The following is a 20,209-nucleotide window of genomic DNA, read 5'->3' as shown; positions in this document are numbered from 1 at the left end:
TCTAATCCAGGGGTCAGCAAATTTTTCAGCAGGGGGCCGGTCCACTGTCCCTCAGACCTTGTGGGGGGCTGGACTATATTGGGGGGGGATGATGCAAGAGCACCACGAGCCCCGGTGGCTGCTTACCTGTGTCTCGCGAGCGGCAGGGGCTGGTGGTGGCTGTGGCAGAGGGACAATGAGTGGCATGTGAAAGGGCTACAGAGAGGGGCTGCTTAAAATGGCGGCCGCTTGAGCATTGGCACCAACAAAACCCAGCCCCCTTCCTCCTCTAGGCAGGGCGGGGAGAAGCCAGGAGGAGGTGCCACCGCCGCTGCCATGTAAGGGAGAGGGAAAGAACGCATGTGCTGGCGATACACATGGTGATTCCCGGACCGTCCGCAGGCCAGATCCAGAAGGCAATTGTGCCTGATCCGGCTCGCGGGCCTTAGTTTGCTGACTCATGTTCTAATGTCTGTCATGAGATAATCCCATTTCTCTAGACCAGTGGTTTTCTGATTTCTATCTTTAAGGGAAGGGTGATTCCACATCAGCTTGTCTGTGGAGAAGCCCCAAGCATCTCTCATGGGACACATGTGTGCTGCAGAGGATTCTAGGACATATTCTAAGTTACACACACGCTTCATATAAGGAACTAGTCTCGCCTTCAAATGGCAGTGCAGTCTAGAACAGACCCAACACTTTGCTACAGCTGTTGATTGCAGGGAAAGTTAAGTAACGGAGATGGAATTTGTCCTCCTGATCAGCATCAGAGGAACTCCAGGATTCCCAGAACACAGTTTGAAAAGGTTTGCTTTTGACATTTGTGCCATTCCTTCTTAGTGGTGTTTTTTATTAAATCAGTAATAGTGACCATTCTTCCTTTATAGGAATCAGTAATAGTGACCATACTTTAATCAAATTTTTAGCACCCAGAAATACATCAGGATTTTTAAAAGTTAGTTGCTTACTGCTTACTTGATTGTACAATAGGGCTAACACTTACTTCAGCTCCACTCTTTCCAGGCATGGTCCACACTTTAAAGCTCTGTTTCTGGGCACCTCCCCCCCCCCCTTGCTCCAGAGCTTTCCCTGCAAAAAGCCCTTTCTTTAAAGCGCAGTTGGAGCAAACAGCAATCTGCTTAGACTTGACACTTGCTCCAAGCACTAAAGAACAGGTTTTCAGGGGGAAAGCTCTGCAGCTAAAAAAGGAACATGCTGGGATACAAAGCTTTTAAGTGTGCCCATGCAACTGGAAAGAGCAAGGCCAAAGGTAAGTGTGGATAAGCCCATAGCTTGTATTTGGAAGACCTTTTTAAGCAGAATATCTTTCGTCTATTTGGAGGGCAGCTCCAGTGGAGCCAGTTGGATTTATTTCTATGAAATAGCCTTTATATATCTTGTGATACAGCATAGTATTATCTGCATCAAAGAGACCTTTCATGTGGGAGGGAATCATATATTGTAGGAGTTCTGTAGCATTGAATGTGCTTTTCTAGCACAGCAGATGGACATTATGAAAGCGGGTCAGGAATGTAAGCCAATTTGATTCAAGTTGGGGAATGAGGATTTGGTTTGCATGTCAGTTCCTGAGAAAGACCACTGAGTGTTCCTAAATTCAGACCTGAAGTGTGTGCCCCCCAGCCCTGCCTCTCCGAGGTCAGTTGATGAAACTGGAGTTGGTGAAGGTCAGACTCCTAGTATTTTATGTACAGTCTTGGTCAGTCCAGAGGCTTCGTACTATGTGCCAATTACAGGGTCTGGTGTTGCATAGCTGTGTTCTCTGTTGTGCATGGCTAGGACTCTTAAGGCTGGAACACACACAACCCTAAATAGCTTTCTAGACTGAATCCTAGCCCCAGCTTCTGATGACCATGTGTATCCAGTCAAAATTCAGTGCTTGGCCATGTGTGTGTATCTGAATGAGAGATTGATTCACCTTGAATCACTCACTTTTGGCTCATTTACAGAAGTAAAGTCTATGTAACTTTGAAATGCTGGCTAGATGCATGCTGACGTATTAATGCAAGACAAATGGATCATTCTAGAGCGATCCATTCAACCCACATTTTGAACATATCAATTTAGTTGTCTGAATTGGCTCCTGTTGCTGGTACACTGGTTGCTGGTTTTAGGAAGACTTCCATATTTATTGCATCTTAACAATGTGTAATAGCTTACTGTGATGTGTAGGGAACAATTAAAATGATCAGGTGTAATGCCTAGTTGTGAAGACAATTTTACCGTCCTTTCTGCTTCAAATCATATAATTAGGGGCTGACTTGGGGCAAAATTCTCATTACTTAGTAGGATTGTACAGATTACCAACTGAGGTCACATGCACATTTATAGTGAGTTACCACTTGTTATATAGTGTAGGGTATAATCTGGAGCCTGTTGCTCACCCATAAGTCCTGCTGAAATGAGTAGAATGTATTTGGTATCCTCCACCCCCCAAACAATAAAATAAAATAAACCCAGCATAATAGGTTCAAAATGAATTGGAGACATTTCTTTGGTGAGCAACTTTCCTTTGTTTCCAAGATAAAATTAATAACACAAGCTTTTGTACCAAGTTGTGAGCATTTTTTGTATAATAATCTGTGTGCGTTTTAAGTAGCTGCAGTCATGGAATCACTGCATATATAAAAGCAAACACAGAACAGAAATCCCCAGGAATATAAAAAAAATATTTTCATTGTTTTTATCTTGGCTGTTGTTTCAAAGAGTTCTGGGGAATTTTTGTGCAGACTGAGCAGCAGGGTCGGCTCTGTTAGCCTCGAGTGTACTTTCAAGAACTCAGTGAGTTGGCTACTACCAAAGAGAATGTTGTTCTTGTCGTGTTTGGGGTGGTGGGATGGGGGGGGTGTTGAAAAATGTATGTAAGTAAGCATGGATTTTTCTAACAGAAAATGCACTAGTGTTGGAAGTTGGTTTATTTAAAAAGTATCCCTTATAACTGTATAGCCAAGGATTCATATTGGTTGGGTCAGTCAACATGCTTTGCATTTTTCTTTGATGTGTGAAACAGGAAATGCTTGCCAATTTGAGATATACAGACTTCTCAGGAGAAAAAATATGATTAAAGATTATCTGCAAAACCAGTTGAATGAGCTAGACATTGAGAAAGCTTCACAAGGACAGGCTCACAAGCTGCTGTGGCATGTGTATGTCATGAGCTGGGCCAAACCATTGCACTGGAGAAATGCTGTGGGTCAGAAGTACTGTGGCAGACACAGAAAGCATTCTCAAATGCAGTGCATGACATAAAGCAGAAGTGGGGAGTCTGTGGCCCTTCAGATGCATTTGGACTAAGCAGCAAAACCAGTTGTCAAGGATAGTGGGAGTTGTAGTCAAGCAGCAGGGAGAGGACTACAGGTACCCCCACCCCAGCGTAGAATCAACAAAGACATACATCCTAACCCAATCCAGAAATAATACAGACTTAATGTTTTGTTTCCTGGGCATCCTCTGGACTGAATCAGAGTTGGGAACAAGACATTTCCCTGACCCTGGGCAATGACATCAGCTGCTGCCTTGCTCTAGGGCAGGCGTAGGTTGCAGGTTGCCAAAGAGATACAGCTTTCAGCCTAAGTCCAAACCCCTGTGCAAGCAGTCTGTTCAGACCTCAGGAAAGTGCAATCTGTCCCCACTGGGCGGGGAAGAAATGAGAGAGATTGGGGAGGGGGGAGGCATGGCAGGAAGAAAAGGGCTGACCTACTGACCTGGGTCCCACCTACAGCCAGCATGCAGCTCCTGGCAGATTCCTGTGAGAAAATGTGGCCCTTCAGGACCTTGCTAATGGTCTTCACTGCACAAAAAAGGCTCCCCTCTGTTTTGAGTAGAATATTGTTTCATATCCCTTGCAGCCTGATCCTGTACATGATCAAAATAAGTACTGTGCAATTCAGTGCAATTTGTAGGTTTACAACTTAATTCGTTCTGGAGGTCAGTTCTTAACCTGAAACTGTTCTTAACCTGAGGTACCACTTTAGCTAATGGGGCCTCCCGCTGCTGACGCGCGATTTCTGTTCTCATCCTGAAGCAAAGTTCTTAACCCGAGGTACTATTTATGGGTTAGCCGAGTCTGTAACCTGAAGCGTCTGTAACCCAAGGCACCACTGTACTAGATTAGCCAAACTGTTACAGTAGATTTAGTCAGGCTAACTGCTTTTAGATGGTTCTCCAGAACGTTCTGATTGTTCAACGTAGCTACAGAAAATAACAACTCTGGAGATGAAAAAGAAACGTTTGATTCAGCAGATTTTCCTTACCAAAACACATGCTAATGAATGCACTATCTTTTACATTGTTCTCAATAGACAAATGACCATAATACAGAAAATGTTTTTGGTCATTTGTATTGAATTACTTTCGCTGCAGTTGGAGGCAGAAATTAGGAAGTATCCTGGGGAGGGAGGAATGAATTGCCAGGCCTCAACACAAGTATGCTCCAAACCGTTCAGGTTTCGTGACTTGGAGAGAGAAACTGACCATCAGTCTGATTGGACAGAAGCAGGTGGGTGGTCCAAATCAGGCGCAGGGATTGCCCTCTAGAGCATCAGTCGGAGAAGGAAGCAGGAATTTAAGAGGATTGCACTGTCTTGCCCACACACCCCACCAGATGCACTCATGTACAGCTCCCCTACACAAAGGTTGCTTTTTCACATGGAGGACCTGTACAGAGAGCCCCTTCACATGGCTGTCAAATCCATGGTTGGCAGTGCGATGAGAAGGAGCAAAGCACACTCAGCTGTGAGGGGGCTCCATGCAGCATAACCTCGGGATGCCGTCACGCACTCTTTCCCTACAGAGCAGGATTTGCTGCCCTTTGGTCAGGCAGTCTTCACCCAAGAAGCAAGTTCTTCAGTCTGAGGATCAAGCTCAAGAGTTAGGCTGTTGCACAAACATACCATGCCATGTTACAGGACTAGACCATCTCCAACTGCAGGGTGCAGGATTCTTTTTTCATCGATCCATAGAATTGTAGAGCTGGAAGGGAACCTGAGGACCTAATGCAACCCCCTGCAATGCAAGAATATTAAGGTGACCTGTACAGGGATCAAACCTGAATCCTTGGCATTATCAGCAGCATGCTCTAACCAACTGAGCTATCCTGCTCCCTCTCAGTTAAAAAAGCATCTCTGCAAGTAGGAAACTAACTCAGCAGGGAGGGCTGGGTTGGGATGTTTGCCTTCCTGGTGTTCTAGCTTTCTACTTTCAAGAAGGGTTTTTTTTAATGCATGGAAATGTTAAAAACTGACAGCCTGAAATTTCAGCTGTAGCCAGAAATTATATTGTTTGTCCGTGTGTGTGGTATGTATGTGTCTTAAGATGTCATTGTGTCTTACACTGTGGCTTCTGCCTATACCACCAATCCTCTGTTTCCCTTGCAAGTTTGGCAGATTGACCTGTAGTTAACTGCTGTTCCAACTGTGTTTTGATCATAGAGTTTTAGAGTTGGAAGGTGCATTAAAGGCCAATCTCTATCCCAACTCTCCTGCCATGCCAATTACAGCATCCCTGAAAGGGGGTCTTCCAGCCTCTACCCACTAACAGATGAGAGTTGGGGGCCCTCCAGATGACCTGTTTGCAGAGTATTCATCCTGATTTGCAGTATTTATTGAACATCCATCCTGAGCTGCTTGTGGGGTGTTTCTACATATTTTCATTAGTCGTCTATTCACCCCACACTTTTCAACGCATTTTCCCATCAGTTTTCAAACTGCAAAAAAGTCCAAACAGAGCCCTTGGATTCACTTCAACTGCCCAAACCTAAAGTTCCAGTATGCCCTTAATCACTCCCCAAGATACTATCAGTCAATACAGCCTCACAATACAGCTGCAGGACTATGACTAACATGACCCTCCATTGTGTCACAGCTCCTCTGACATCATTCAAAGGTGGTGTTACCAGGAAGGTCTTCCCAGCTGATCTCAAAATCCAGGCAGGACAAGATGAAGGAGCACCTCCTGCCAGTAATTGGGTCCTAGATCCCAGCTTTAAGCCATGGGGAGCGCTAGGCGGTTGGTTTTGAGAGATGCCATTTATATTTACAGCAAATTGTCCCTGATGTGGCCAGGTACATTTACATCCCACTTTTAATCCACTGAGGTCAACATAACTGTTCCCATGTTATCCTCGTAACAACCCAATGAGTGGTAAGTTAGGTGAAGATCAATGAACTTCATGGCTGAGTAGGAATTTGAACCTGGGTCTCCGTGGTCTCAGTGCTATCCTTTTACCCATCAACAGCTACTGTTTAAAGGGCAGGGAGAGTTTGGGTCTGCTCTAGAATGCCACAATCTGACACTAGGCCCACTAAGGACCCCAGAGTCTTGACAACTATTGACTTCATATCTGGTTTCCCACAGAGAAACCCCCCAGTGTCAAATATGACAATCTACATGCCAGTCCTAGGCTAACTGCTGCATATTAGCGCCTTCTATTTGGGGCATATGAAATGGTCATTTTCTTTGGATGATAGAAGAAAAATCCTGGAGACATAGGCTCAGAATGCATCCACGCTGTCTTTCATGATCATTTATTAATTTCATCTATAGCCTGCCTTTTCCTGCAAGGAGCAGTGAAAACAGAATTCATCCTCTTAAGACTGAGTTTTTTCCGCCCTCCTCCTTTCAATGAATGCTGATTATGCGCACATATGTCTTTCCACCCCAACACCTGATTTTGTTGGGCAATAGAAAACAAACAAGAAACAGACTTAGGAATGTTGGCATGGGGTTAAGATGTGCAAGTTTTGGTTTCTTGGGGTTTTTTTTAAAGGACAGTTGCACTTCCCCTTGAAGGAAGCAATAAGGTGTCTCCTGGGGAAATTGCTGAATAGGTGGGCATGTGCAAAATCAGGTTGATCTATTTCTGTTTTTAAACAGAGCAGCAAAAAACATCATAGTCCCCCGACTGAACAGTAGGCAGGAAGAGGAGATTCAGAATAGTCTCCAGGGGTGGTTGGTGCCCATTGAGACTAGACAGAAGACAGAGAGGCCACAGGCGCAGCCAACTAATTCTAGTTTTGTCCCCATCCTCCTCTCTGCCAAGTGCTACAAAGGCAACACGGAAACTAAGGAGCAGGAAACTGACAGCCAGAGCCACCTCATGGACTGGATATTAGTAAGTGGGCAGGCATGTGGAGTCTAGTTCAAGTTAGGGCATTCACCCTAATGGACAAGCAAATCTTGCCCAAGATGCAGAGAACAATCTAACAATCACTACTGAATCTGGTGTGGTGTAAGAAGCCACATCTGTTTATTCATCTGCCTGTCCCATTTACTCATAAAGCAATAATGTTTCCAATGAAAAAAGTGCATGCAGATAAAGGGAACTGAATTCTTCTCTCTGTCCTGCCTCCTGCACTGTGCTCAGTTTCTTCCAACAGCCTGATACCAAAAGGAGCCACCATGCCATCTTACAAATTGCTTATGAATATGAGTGAATGCTACAGCATGTTGCAAGGTGGTCTTTCTCTGTGAGAGATACACATGCTATAAAGAGATGTACCTAATTGGCATTGCAAGGCTGTAGGCTGAAAATGAAGTCTTTCTTTGTTTCTTAGGGCCTCCTCAGTATGTTTTTAGGGTACCTATGGTGTTTTGAGCATACATTTAAAAGTCTAAATTATAGATCCACTTTGGCATACCAACTTTATTGCACAATTCCCCAGATACCCCCTGTACTTTGAAGCAATGCAATATACAATCCTAAATTCTTAATATGAAAGGTTTCACCAAAGGCATTTGGTTATGCCAGTCTCAAGAACTAGAGTGCAAATGGGAATCTGTGGCCTTTTCAGATGTTGTTGGACATCAGCCCCAGCCAGCGTGGCAGGGACCAGGAATGACGACAGGAGCTGTAGTCCAGTAACATCTGGAGAGCCACAGGTTTCCCATCCCTGGATCAGTAGAGATAAACCAGAGACGTAGCTATGGGTGGGGAGGGGCTAGCGAGGCTTTTTGCCCAAGGTGAAGCCTCCAGAGGGCCCCACTGAGGGCCCATCCTCTGTGTCTGTGTGTGTGCACGCATGCACACACACACACACACACAAAATAAATGTGTGTGGGGGGGGTGCCAAACTGGGTCTTTGACCCAGGTGAAATGAAGCCTAGTTTTGCCCCTGAATCTTTGTGTGTGTGGTTGATCCTTTTTTCCCAGGCGGTGGCAGTAGGTCTAGAAGGGCCAAAACATGGTTGGCATGATTCCACTTCAAGCAACTTTGTCAGAGTTAAAGCAAATAAGCAGAATTCAAACTTCTCGCCAGGGGAGCCATCTCCCTCCACCAACTGAGACAGAAGAATTTTCTGATTTTTTTGTTTATCATTTGATAAATAATAGTAACCCATTTGATATAAAAGCAATAATTTTATCCTCTGGACCAGTCAGTCTCTTGAATACAGAGAGCTCTCAAACAGGTATGGGGAATCTGAGACCACCCAGATGTTGTTGTTGGACGTTCTCTCCCATCAGCCTCTGCCAACTTGGCCAATGCAGCCCCATCATATCTGGAGGTCTACAGGATTCTTATCCTTGGTCTACACAGGGTTCTCTGTTCATTTCCATGCAACATCACGCATGCACAGGAATGCATGCATACCTCCCCCCCCCCCGTCATAGAAGTGAATGGGAAAGCCCACATTTACAGGTTCTCCACGCAGGCCTCAGAATATAGATTGTTGTGCTGGAGTGCAATCCAGAAAAAGATAGACATAATTGGGGCCTGGTCTGAGCATGCAGCAGAATATGGCAGAAGAATCCTGCAGTGGTAGGACCACTTTATATTGCAGGTGGGGACTGCAGGTGAATGTTCTTTCACATACAAAACACTCTGGCAGGGGAGAAACCTATTGTGCCAGGGAGAAATGCTCTATGTTTTGACTTCCTGCTGTGCTAGATTTCTACTCTTGGGGAACTTGAAAGGAAAGAAGCAAACTTAGGAGAGCTTAGGAGTAGCCTTGGTAGGCAGCCATGTTGGAGGAGCCCAATGAAGTGGCCTTGTCCATTTACCACTTCAGTCTGCTGTGCATGTATGGAGATGAGGCCCAAGTCCCTACAACTCTCTAGCTTGCTTTCTTCTAGGAAATTAATGGGTTTAACATTGTATGTGGCATAATTTGCCTATTGGTTTCGTGGTGGTGGTCAGCTGAGGTAGAGAATGCAAAGAAAAGGCCAGAGAAGAGGAGGGCTCCTCCTGAGCCCCCCTTCAGGAGGAATGCAGTGAAGCATTGCAGTGGGAAGGGAGAGGGGGCCTTATGTCACCCCTCCCCCAATGCTTGTAGGTCCCAACTTGTATATAATGCAAATTATATTAGCAGTGGTGTCCTTCCACAGATGCTCCTGTGGTCTTGGCCCCTTGCTTGTAGGTCGGCGTGCTGTGCTGTAGTATAAACACAAGCATTTGCTGACACAATCTGCTCCTTTTCTTTTTGAGTCTTCCTACATATCTACAAACGTGTTTCCACACACACTAAAACTGCATGCAGTGATACAGTTTTTCATTTGCACAGAAAAATGCAGGGCAAGCGGAATTATTCCATTGGTTCCCGTTCTACTAATAGATTACATATCCACTGAGATGTCAATAATTAATTATTATGTGCTTTCACAATCTCAAATCATTCAGTGGAGAAAGTAGCAGTTTCAAAGTGGAGTTGGCACTGAGCACAGATAAAATTACTCTTATGTATAATTCTTAGCCCACCTGTTTGCTATGTGAAAAGGGGGTCTCCTGCCTTTTTTAATGATGTGATAGTAGCCTGTGCACTGACTATTGCTGTTCCAATAGGATGAATGCAATTTTCATGAGCATTTAAATGTTCTTGAAGACTGAACATCCTGCATGGATATGTGGAAACATTTCTGTCCTTATTTTTTAAAAAATTAAGGAGCATAGATTTATATTCAAGTTTGTATCTTACATACTTTATATTATATTAAGATCCCCCAGTCTGTGGTAGCTGGCTGCCATTTGAATAGAAATTAGTTGTTGGTTGCTGCTGAGCTGATTACTGTCAGCAGTTTAAAAGGCTCATATTTCTAAGCATAAAATATGATTGCTAGTTTTGCATATTTATGAATATATGAAAATCTGAACAATAACATAGCACTTCAGTCGTGTGTATAATGCATTAGGTGTAACTGGGTGTATCTTTGTAACTTTTGTAGCATTTATCATTGGTGTTATTGCTGAACTGGTTTCCTTCTTTGCATATAGGGAAAGTTTTTGATTTGCATGCAGTGGCCTGGGAAATTATCCACATATTTATTTTATTTATTTTTCATTGAGAATGTAGGTTGTGTACCAAGGAAGCAATCCTTATACTGGGAGGTTATGTAAATCTGTTATTTAAATCTGATCATATTTTATTTCTTTAAGCATAGTACTCCAAATGAGCCATCTGCTTTTGTGCTTTCCTGTACCAAAGCCTAAAATTGGAACAATTTAAATATTTTGAGCACAGTCTGTCTAGAAGTTATCTGGCACGAGCACTGCTGAAAGGAATGAGCAAGAGCTTGTTTCAGTGGTCATGGCATAGGATTTCTGCTAGATCGTGCCCTTTAGCATTAATTGTGTCAACCTCTGAGCTGGTCATCTATTACATTGTTGCTGTCGTCATTCTTATATACTAAACAATGAACGTATATGCACTGTTAGAGCTGGCACACTTCTCTAAGGTGCGTACTGAATATACACTTTAAAAAATATAAGTAGTAATGGCTCAGGTTTTGTGGTACATTTGTGTGTGCATGTGTGTTTATACAAGACACCAAAGGGTTATCCCGTTCCAACTTCATAACTATTTCTTATGATCTCTAGTGTTTCAATAAAAGTGGGAAAATAAAAGAAACAATAGTGTTTTCAGACCAATTATTTTCTTATGCTTGCTGAAATTAATTCTAATAAAAGTAAAGCATTTGTAGGAGGAAACATTCCTTAGGATAATTTTAAGTTTGTTGGAAGACTCTAGGATTTTGGGTAGGGGAGGTGAGGGTTGTACATATCAGAAGTCAGAAGATGACATCCATCCATTTTAAGTATCCTTCAACCCATTCCGCAGTTCTTCATCATCACTTGTGAATTTGTGCTAGTATGCTATTAAAAAAAAAAAAGTTGAAGGCACTTTACAATGTACAAATGCACAATGTCTGCCGTCCCCTTCTGCAGCTGTTATGCGATTTCATAGAATCATAGAGTTGGAAGAGACCACAAGGGCCATCGAGTCCAACCCCCTGCCAAGCAAGGGCCATTGAGTCCAACCCCCTGCCAAGCAGGAAACACCATCAGAGCACTCCTGACATATGGTTGTCAAGCCTCTGCTTAAAGACCTCCAAAGAAGGAGACTCCACCACACTCCTTGGCAGCAAATTCCACTGTCAAACAGCTCTTACTGTCAGGAAGTTCTTCCTAATGTTTAGGTGGAATCTTCTTTCTTGTAGTTTGGAACCATTGCTCCGTGTCCGCTTCTCAGCAGCAGGAAACAACCTTTCTCCCTCCTCTATGTGACATCCTTTTATATATTTGAACATGGCTATCATATCACCCCTTAACCTCCTCTTCTCCAGGCTAAACATGCCCAGCTCCCTTAGCCGTTCCTCATAAGGCGTCGTTTCCAGGCCTTTGACCATTTTGGTTGCCCTCCTCTGGACACGTTCCAGTTTGTCAGTGTCCTTCTTGAACTGTGGTGCCCAGAACTGGACACAGTACTCCAGGTGAGGTCTGACCAGAGCAGAATACAGTGGCACTATTACTTCCCTTGATCTAGATGCTATACTCCTATTGATGCAGCCCAGAATTGCATTGGCTTTTTTAGCTGCCGCGTCACACTGTTGGCTCATGTCAAGTTTGTGGTCAACCAAGACTCCTAGATCCTTTTCACATGTACTGCTCTCAAGCCAGGTGTCACCCATCTTGTATTTGTGCCTCTCATTTTTTTTGCCCAAGTGCAATACTTTACATTTCTCCCTGTTAAAATTCATCTTGTTTGTTTTTGCCCAGTTCTCTAATCTGTCAAGGTCGTTTCGAAGTGTGATCCTGTCCTCTGGGGTGTTAGCCACCCCTCCCAGTTCGGTGTCATCTGCAAATTTGATCAGGATGCCCTTGAGTCCATCATCCAAGTCGTTGATAAAGATGTTGAATAAGACCGGGCCCAAGACAGAACCCTGTGGCACCCCACTAGTCACTCTTCTCCACTTAGGAGTGGAGAGAATAGTAGGGCATTGAGGAGAGTTCTTTGCCACCCTCTAACTCTTCTGTACAACAGCCTGGACAGCAACAGAGAAAAGGGTGTAAGTTTCCCATGCTCCTCCCCCTGCATTGCCCATTGGTGCCATCCCATAACCATCTATACTTGTGTGCTGCAGTGCTGAACTATTGAGAAAATTAAGAATTTACCCCCTACCCCGCTTGTGTCCCTGGTATGCAGATTCCTGACCCTTGTAATGACTTTCCATTCACTTCAATGGAAGGGGCAGAGCCAGGAACGTTCTGTAAGCAAGCATGATGGGGAGCTTTCTGTTTTGTGCCTCTGTGCTTCGGAATACAAATGGGCTTTTCAGCATGAGTTTTTATGTATCAAAGGGACAGAAAAATGTATGTTTTGCACAACACAAGCGGAAAGCAAGTGAGAATGGTTTAAACATATTTATTGAAAGGATGGTTTGTGATGGATGTCAGCGATTTGTCTGTTCTATAAATTGTAGTTTTGTAGTGATTTTCTCTGAAGTAATATTGGCTCTTTATAGTATTTTGTAATCCACATCAGTTGTAAATTATGTTTTTTATTCAATTGCGGGAGGTGGGGTGAGCAAATTATTAAAAATAAGATGTAAACTCCATTGGTAAGTTCTCCCGCAGAAGCTTAATGGAAATTAATGGGAGCTGTACTGGAACAATACTGTGCGTTCTTGCACAGATCTCATTCTTTTGTGTGGGACTTGGACAGGAGAACCTCACCATGGATTGTGGCCAATTTTGCACGGACACAATAATTGTCCTAGGAAGACAACATAAATAGTTTTTAAATGGCAGTTGCATCTATTTTGAAAATCTAGTCACAGAGCAATATAAAGAGATATTGGCACATGAGCATGGCCCAACAAGGTTGAGTTTCATGAGCAAAATATTATTATTATTATTATTATTATTATTATTATTATTATTATTAGTTGTAGTAGTAGTATACCACCCTTCATTCAAAGATCTCAGGGTGGTTCACAACAAAGTTAGAATTATGTTGCTAATAATTGTTGCTTTTAGTGCTTCCCAAAGCTATTCAAGTGAATCTTGAGCACGCTTACTAGGGAATAAGTCCCACTGAGCTCAGTGGGTCTTACATCTGACATGCTAAGATTGTATTATGTATGGTTTCACTTTCCATTTCCATTCCACAAAATGAATTCCCTGTCACACTGTGCGTGATGGCCATTAGCATACATGGTTTTAAAAGTGGATTAGACAGATTTGTGGAGGATAAGTCCATCAACATGACCCATGAGCTGAATGCATGTACAGAGCATCTGGCTGGCTAATGCTCAGAATGGAATTTTAGACTAGATGGACCTTGATCTTATACAGCAGATCAGTTCTTATGTTCTCAAAATAGAAAGCATGTTTTGCTGGATTATTTCCACCAGTACTGAAAAATACTGGATGCCTGAAAGCTATTTCATATTTTCCAGGGATGGGGAACCTGAAGACCTCAAGCTGTTGTTGGACAACAACTTCCATTGTCCCTGACCATTGGCAATGCTGGTTGGGACTTACGGTAGTTGGCATTCAATAATACTTGGAGGGCCACGTTCCTCTTCCCTGATCTATTTTGTGCTGGAGCTCCATTGAGGCAGAGGTATTTACAGGCACACGTATGGAGAAGAATTCTCAGACATAACACTCCTCTTGCAATGTGAGTGACTACCCAAGCTCCCCTCATTCGAAATTCTTCCGCCGTGAGCTTGGCACTTTGAGGTGAGAGTTCCAAAGGCCTGAAGGGCGCACTGAGGTCCCTGGAGCCCCTCCCACTCAATGAGTCCTCTCACAGATGCAGTGGGCTCTGGAGTTGCACCAGGTTTCTAAATATAGGGTGGAATTCCTCTCAAAATTCAGTCCTAACAGGGTGGAGAGGATAAGCACTTTGGAAATATATACTCTTGCTTCTGTGGCCAGACAAATCCACCAGGCCTGCACATCAAGCCCAACACATGTTTTTGCAGTCCCAGGCAGCCCGCCAAAACAAACACATTTTATAAAGCCCCTGGTGGGACATGTTCGCCTTCATGGATTACAAGTTGTACAGGCCTAGTTTTATGAATGCACTTCTTAACCTCTTTGTTACATTGTAAAAATAGTTAAATGAAAATGCTACATTTAAAAGCTATTTAAATGGTGAATACTTGTGCCCTGATATGGTTTGGACCTTGCTTTGAGGCTTCCAGAAGCACAGCAATAAATACGACAGACGGGAGCATCTCTGAAATCAAGCAACTCTTATTGTGTTAGCTTTTTACAGATCAATGGATGACTCGGTGTTGGTTTCATGCTATCAGGAATATTGTAGATGAAATAAAGTGTAAACATGACAGTGCACTTAGAATGTAAGATAGTTAGTTAACTGTTAACTTATTAACAGCTGGGACTTCCTAGCTGAAGTAAATCAGAGGTTTGTAATAATAAACATTTTATTCATTATACCCTTTCCTTAAAAAAAGTTTTGAAATGTTTCACTGTTAGAGGCACACATAAATATTTAATATTTTTTTAAAATAAGTTGAAATAATTTTGTCATACTTAGACTAGTATTTATGAGTTCTGGGGCTTCTTTTGTATGTTTCTTTTTAAAGTTTGTTGTAGAGCGTTTCTAGTCTGCGTTGCTGTACATCCACTTGCTTGTGAAATTAAAAAGAAAAAAACCTAAGAAATGAGAGCATGCATTTTTCTGTTTGCTGACAACATGAAGTCAAAAGTTTGTACCTGTGTTTTAAAAAGTCTTATAACTTTAAACAATGACAGCATTACTGTATCTGAACATACAAAAGAAATATGAATTGCTTTCAGTGTTCTGTCATTTGCGTTTTATGATGTATCTGAATACAATAATACAGCATTTGTGAATATAAATATTTTTCTCTGCTTTCCAATTTAACAGTGCGGGCAAACAAAATGGTTCACATTTGACCATCAACTTCATATTCCATAATGAGATGCTTAAGAAGTAATATTGTATGTAATATTTCAGAAAATTATAAAGCAGGAGAATAATTTTTTTTTAGTTTCCTTCTGAGAAAATAACAGGACCCAAATTTTGAATTGAGCAAAGGCTGGAGTCCCCAAAAGCACTGACTCTGTGCCCATTGACTTACACCTACATAAGCTCAACTAAGCACTCGGTGCTTTAACTGAGTTATGTATTTGTTTATTTGGATCCACAGCCACTAGTTATTTTATCTCGTCCCTGCCCAACAACCACCACTTTGAATAAACCATGCTTTACCGCTTTGGAAAATTCCAAATCCACAATTTGCTTTTCCTATTTCCCTTTAGGGGAATCAATATCTCATGATAGAATTATGTTAAAATGTCTGCTGCTGTTGACACTGGGGAGAAGGTGCTTTGCCTGCGTCTCAGCTTGTGCAAGAGAAACTAACTGAGTGATCCCATCTGGAGCCAGGGGGCAACAAAATCCACCCTGGCGACTTGTACCAGTCCAGGGCCAAAGGGGGTGGCGGCTCTCTTACTTTTTTCACCAGGCCAGCTCCATGCTGGTGTAGCTGAGGCCCGTGGGGGTTCCAGGGATCCAAAGCTGCTCTGCCTCTGATTCCTATTTGCTTCCTACTGCTAGAACTGGCAAGGGTAGCTTTCAGCACACCTGGGCAAGCCCAGGACCTCTGCTGCAGCTGAGCCCACCCAACTGGCATTGTTCCTTTCTGTTGACAAGAGGCCAGCAGATAGGAAACTACATACCATCCTAACCCCATCGCAGACATCAACACTGCGGGTGGGTTAAACTGGATTCCTAAAAACACAACTCTGGGTGAGTCCCATCTAGCTAAGTGGGACTTATATCTGAGTAAACATGCATAGGATTACACTGTTAGGTTGCGTAAGAAATTCCTTAAAACCAGGGCTACAGGAGCCAAATAAGGGCCTCAGTTGACTATTCCTAATTTAACAACCTTCTGAAATTCCTGCAGAATACAAGAAGGGTAACACTCTCTAATAATCGAGTTTCTGGTATTCTAGGTGGCACAAAATGAACTACTGTTCTATCTTAAAATCAGTCAGACCTGCCTCCCGTTCTGATACTGCCTAATTCACTCCCAAATCTCTTCCTGGGAGCTTGTTGGGTACCATGCCCTCCAACATTTATCCAATGAAAATAGGGTTGTCCTAAGAAAAAGCGGGACATTCTGGGATCAGATCGGAAACCAGGACTGTCCCTGGAAAATAGGGACACTTGGAGGGGCTGTGTTACTGGCCGGGAGCACTTTTGAGCATTTACTTTGCACAAGCAGAAGATACTCAAGAGAGAACTCACTAGCATCTTTCATGCTCCAAATCCTTTACCTCATCCTAGGGAAATATTTGGACACTTTCAAGATGGAGTCTGCACAAGACACAACACCTCTGTGGTCCAAGGAACAAGTTATTTAGAACGAAGGGGAAGATATACTTGTACAGTATCTGCACAGCCTTTATGTACCCTCCATTCTTCTCCTTAGTTTTGTTTTGTTACAATGGATTATATTTAAGAAAATGTGATATCATTTTTAAAAATAAGTATGTACCACAAACCTACAAGGCAACTTGTAATTATTGCTTCTTATTGGAGAGGTTTATTAGGTTTTTATTCTACCCTCCCGCCAAGTAAATTAGGGAAGAACACAGAGTTTCCCCTTCCTACACGCCATTCCACTCCAGAGCCCCTGATCATCCGAGGGGTGATGGGGTGGTCAGGAAAGAGGGCACCACCTTCTTCATTGTTCTTGGAACTCAGCTCTTTCAGGGGCAATTCATTTAATTGATTTGGTCTCCCATATAAATATTTTCAACTGCTGCCATTTATTATTTCATTGTTATATTTATTGCTTTCAGCCTGTTTTAAGCCACCTTGAGTGCCCATTATAGAAAGATGGGGCAGAATAAACTTCTGTAATAAATAAACAAACACACAGGATTAAAAAACAACCATTAAGGAGGTTAGGCTGGGAGAGAATTACTAGCCCAAGGTTACCCAATAAGCTATGTGGCTGAAAAGAAATTTGTATTGGCAGGAGCCAGGCCCCAAATGTATCCTATAAATATGGCATGAAGGAAATGTTCCTAACAAACCACTGGGGAAACTATGAATACATTTCCTTTTGGCTACTGCTAAAGCAACTGGCAGTCATTCCTTTCAGAAGGTTAAGCCTTCAGTCCCACTTCCCTTCCAGCTGCTAAAAGAGAGACAAAGTTAGCATTCAGAGGAAAAAGGAAGAACATCCTTCTGATATACAAGCCAAATCTATAAAGGAGAGCAAAGTATGCATATGTATGTATCTGTATCAATGCAACAGTCCTTAACAAAGCAAATGAAGTTAGCCCATCAGCGACATACTGCTTTCCTAAAAGGTGATTTCTTGTGATATCTTCAGGAAGGTAAAGCAGCATCTTGGAGCATTAATTGAAACCTGCTAATAATACATGTGCTTAGGAATACACAACCTCAAAGAAAACTACTGACACCACTAACAGTCATTTTGCAGAAGGATTTTATTAGACAAGAGAATCTGGCTTCAGAATTTTAAAAAGCTATTCTCTGACCATAAAGAAGGCTGATCGCCGAAGAATTGATGCTTCTGAATTATGCTGCTGGAGTCCATTATGCTCTTAGGAGTCCAATGGACTGCAAGATCAAACCTCTCCATTCTTAAGGAAATCAACCCTGAGTGCTCACTGGAAGGACAGATCCTGAAGCTGAGGTTCCAAGACTTTGGCCACCTCATGAGAAGAGAAGACTCCCTGGAAAAGACCCTTATGTTGGGAAAGATGGAGGGCACAAGGAAAAGGGGACGACAGAGGACGAGAAGGTTGGATAGTGTTCTCAAAGCTACAAGCATGAGATTTACCAAACTGCGGGAGGCAGTGGAAGACAGGAGTGCCTGGCGTGCTCTGGTCCATTGGGTCACCAAGAGGCGGACACGACTGAATGACTAAACAACAAAAAATTCTCTTGTTCTTGTACTTTCTTGCCCTGTCAGTTCTGTGCCACAGGGTTCTGTGCCTGTTCAACGTCTTTATAAACTACTTGGATGAAATAAATTAAAAAAAATAAAAACTGTCCAGTTGCACCTTAGAGACCAGCCAAGTTTGTTCTGGGTATAAGCTGTTGTGTGCATGCACACTTCTTCAGATACCTGAAGAAAAGCTTATACCCAGAACAAACAGTTGGTCTCCAAGGTGCTACCACCAAGAAGGCCCTCTGCCTGGTACCATACCTGGTGCTTGTTGAGTTTTCTAGCCACATCTTAGGCATATAGTAGGCCCACAACCTACTTGGGGCTTATGTTCCAGGGACTGCACCTAAAGCCAAAATCGCATATAGTCAAAACCCATTGGGTTTAGTGGCAGGTGGGATTACCAAAGTCATTTTTCCTTGAACCCTGCCTCCTTTCTGCCTCTTCTTCTTCTTCTTCTTCTTTTCCATGCACTGAAATATAATTGCACACAAGTTGTGGACTTACTGTACTTACTGAGAAAGGTCTCCACTGGATTTAGTGGGACTTACTTTATGGGCTTTAAAAAATGTGTGTCACAAGTTGATAAAAGCTTCACAATTATTGTGTTGTCAATAATTACGGTTAGCAGCTTTAAATAAATGTAAATATTAAAGGGGAGCACAAGTACATACATAAAACAAATCCATATTCTGAGCCTGATTTAACTTAAAGCCGGGCCTATGCGGAGGTGCCAAGTAGAGCTAAGAGACAGCGTAATGAACATCCCAATCCTTCATGCCTTTTCTTCTTTCTGCAGTGTTTTCCAGAACTTGGACGGCAGTCACGCAGCCCGGCAAAACTTCCGCCGCGGAATGTTTGGATGGCAGCTGGCGGAGCCGCCTTCTCTGCTCCAGCTCCGGGGCTGGCGGAGCGGGAAGCCTCGCGCCTCTCCCCCTTGCACGCTTCACATTTTCCGCCGTCCTGGGAAGGGAGCGGGGAGTCAATTGCAAAGAAAGAAAGAAAGAAAGAAAGAAAGAAAGAAAGAAAGAAAGAAAGAAAGAAAGAAAGAAAGAAAGAAAGAGAGAGAGAGAGAGAGAGAGAGAGAGAGAGAGAGAAGGCAGGCAGGCAGGCAGGCAGGCAGGCAGGCAGGCAGGCTCTTTAAAGGGAGCCAGAGGGAAGGAGCGCCGGGCTTCGCACTGATTCCTCAGCTCTGCGAGCACTTCTGTCCGCGTACAACTAGATCTGGCGAAGGAAAAGCCCTCTGGGCATGCTCAGAGGCACGCCTTGCGAGGTCGCCCGGCTAAACCTGACCCCCGAACCCTCCCCGCCCTCGCCAAACTCTGCCCCAGATGCGAGGGAGGGGAAAGCGCTCTGGACGTCCTCAGAGGCACACTGTTCTGGCGTTGTGCGGAGCCCCCCCTCGCCGCAGCCGGGCACCTGCAGCCCCCGCCCGCCCGCCCGCCCGCCCCCCATTCCTGAAGCGCCGGCCCGGCCGCCTCTCTCTCTCTCTCTCGCCCGCCTCCTCCTCCCTCCCTCCCTCCCTCCCTCGCTCGCTCGCTCGCTCCCGCCTGTTGCTCCCGGCCTCGTCCAGGAGCGACTTCCTCTTCCTCTCCGACGCGGCCCCTGCCGCCCCCCGCCCGGAGTCGGCTCGCCTGGCGCGCCTGTTGGGGAGCCGCTCGCCCCGAGAGACCCCGCCGGACAAAGCCCGCCTGGAGAGGTCAGGAGCCGAGCCGCGTCGGGGGGGGGGGGAGGTCGCTCTGGTCGCGGGGACGTTTTGCCTTCGGGGAAAGAAAGGGGTCGCATCCCGAAGTGTTTTGAGGGGAGGGGGCTGTGCTCCTCCGAGTGCCGCTCGGACTTCACCTGGGCTCTTGCACCTGCCTTGCGAGTCCCCGGGGCCTCGGGCCAAGCGGGGGGGTTGTTGCGCTTTGCCCGCCTCCCAGTTGCGCCTCAGCCGCTTTCCCTTCAGACAGCCAAAACTTCACAAGCCCGACCTCCGTCCGGTGCATGGGATGGAGCAGGAGGGCCGCCTTG

At 44.2% G+C, this 20,209-nt stretch overlaps 1 protein-coding gene across 3 annotated transcripts in view; it reads left to right on the top strand.

Moving 5' to 3' along the window:
- The first annotated feature begins 18,465 nt into the window (after nt 1-18,465).
- RIN2 (Ras and Rab interactor 2) overlaps nt 18,466-20,209 on the top strand; it is a 70,743-nt gene continuing 68,999 nt past the window's right edge. The window contains exon 1 of one of the 3 annotated variants that reach the window (XM_083624445.1): nt 18,466-19,504. Coding sequence is in view for 1 of the 3 variants with exons in the window: in XM_083624443.1 (XP_083480569.1) it covers nt 19,446-19,895 (450 nt within the window). In the remaining 2 variants the exon portion in view is untranslated. Of the gene's footprint in view, nt 19,896-20,209 lie in introns of all 3 variants that reach the window. The other 2 variants (XM_083624443.1, XR_014550914.1) reach the window with 2 other exon arrangements.

This window comes from Podarcis filfolensis (assembly GCF_964270895.1).
Source record: "Podarcis filfolensis genome assembly, chromosome: 7".
In the NCBI taxonomy this organism is placed as follows: Eukaryota; Metazoa; Chordata; class Lepidosauria; order Squamata; family Lacertidae; genus Podarcis; species Podarcis filfolensis.
Note: the sequence above shows the minus strand (reverse complement) of the source record. Positions and strands in the feature narration are given on the sequence as shown.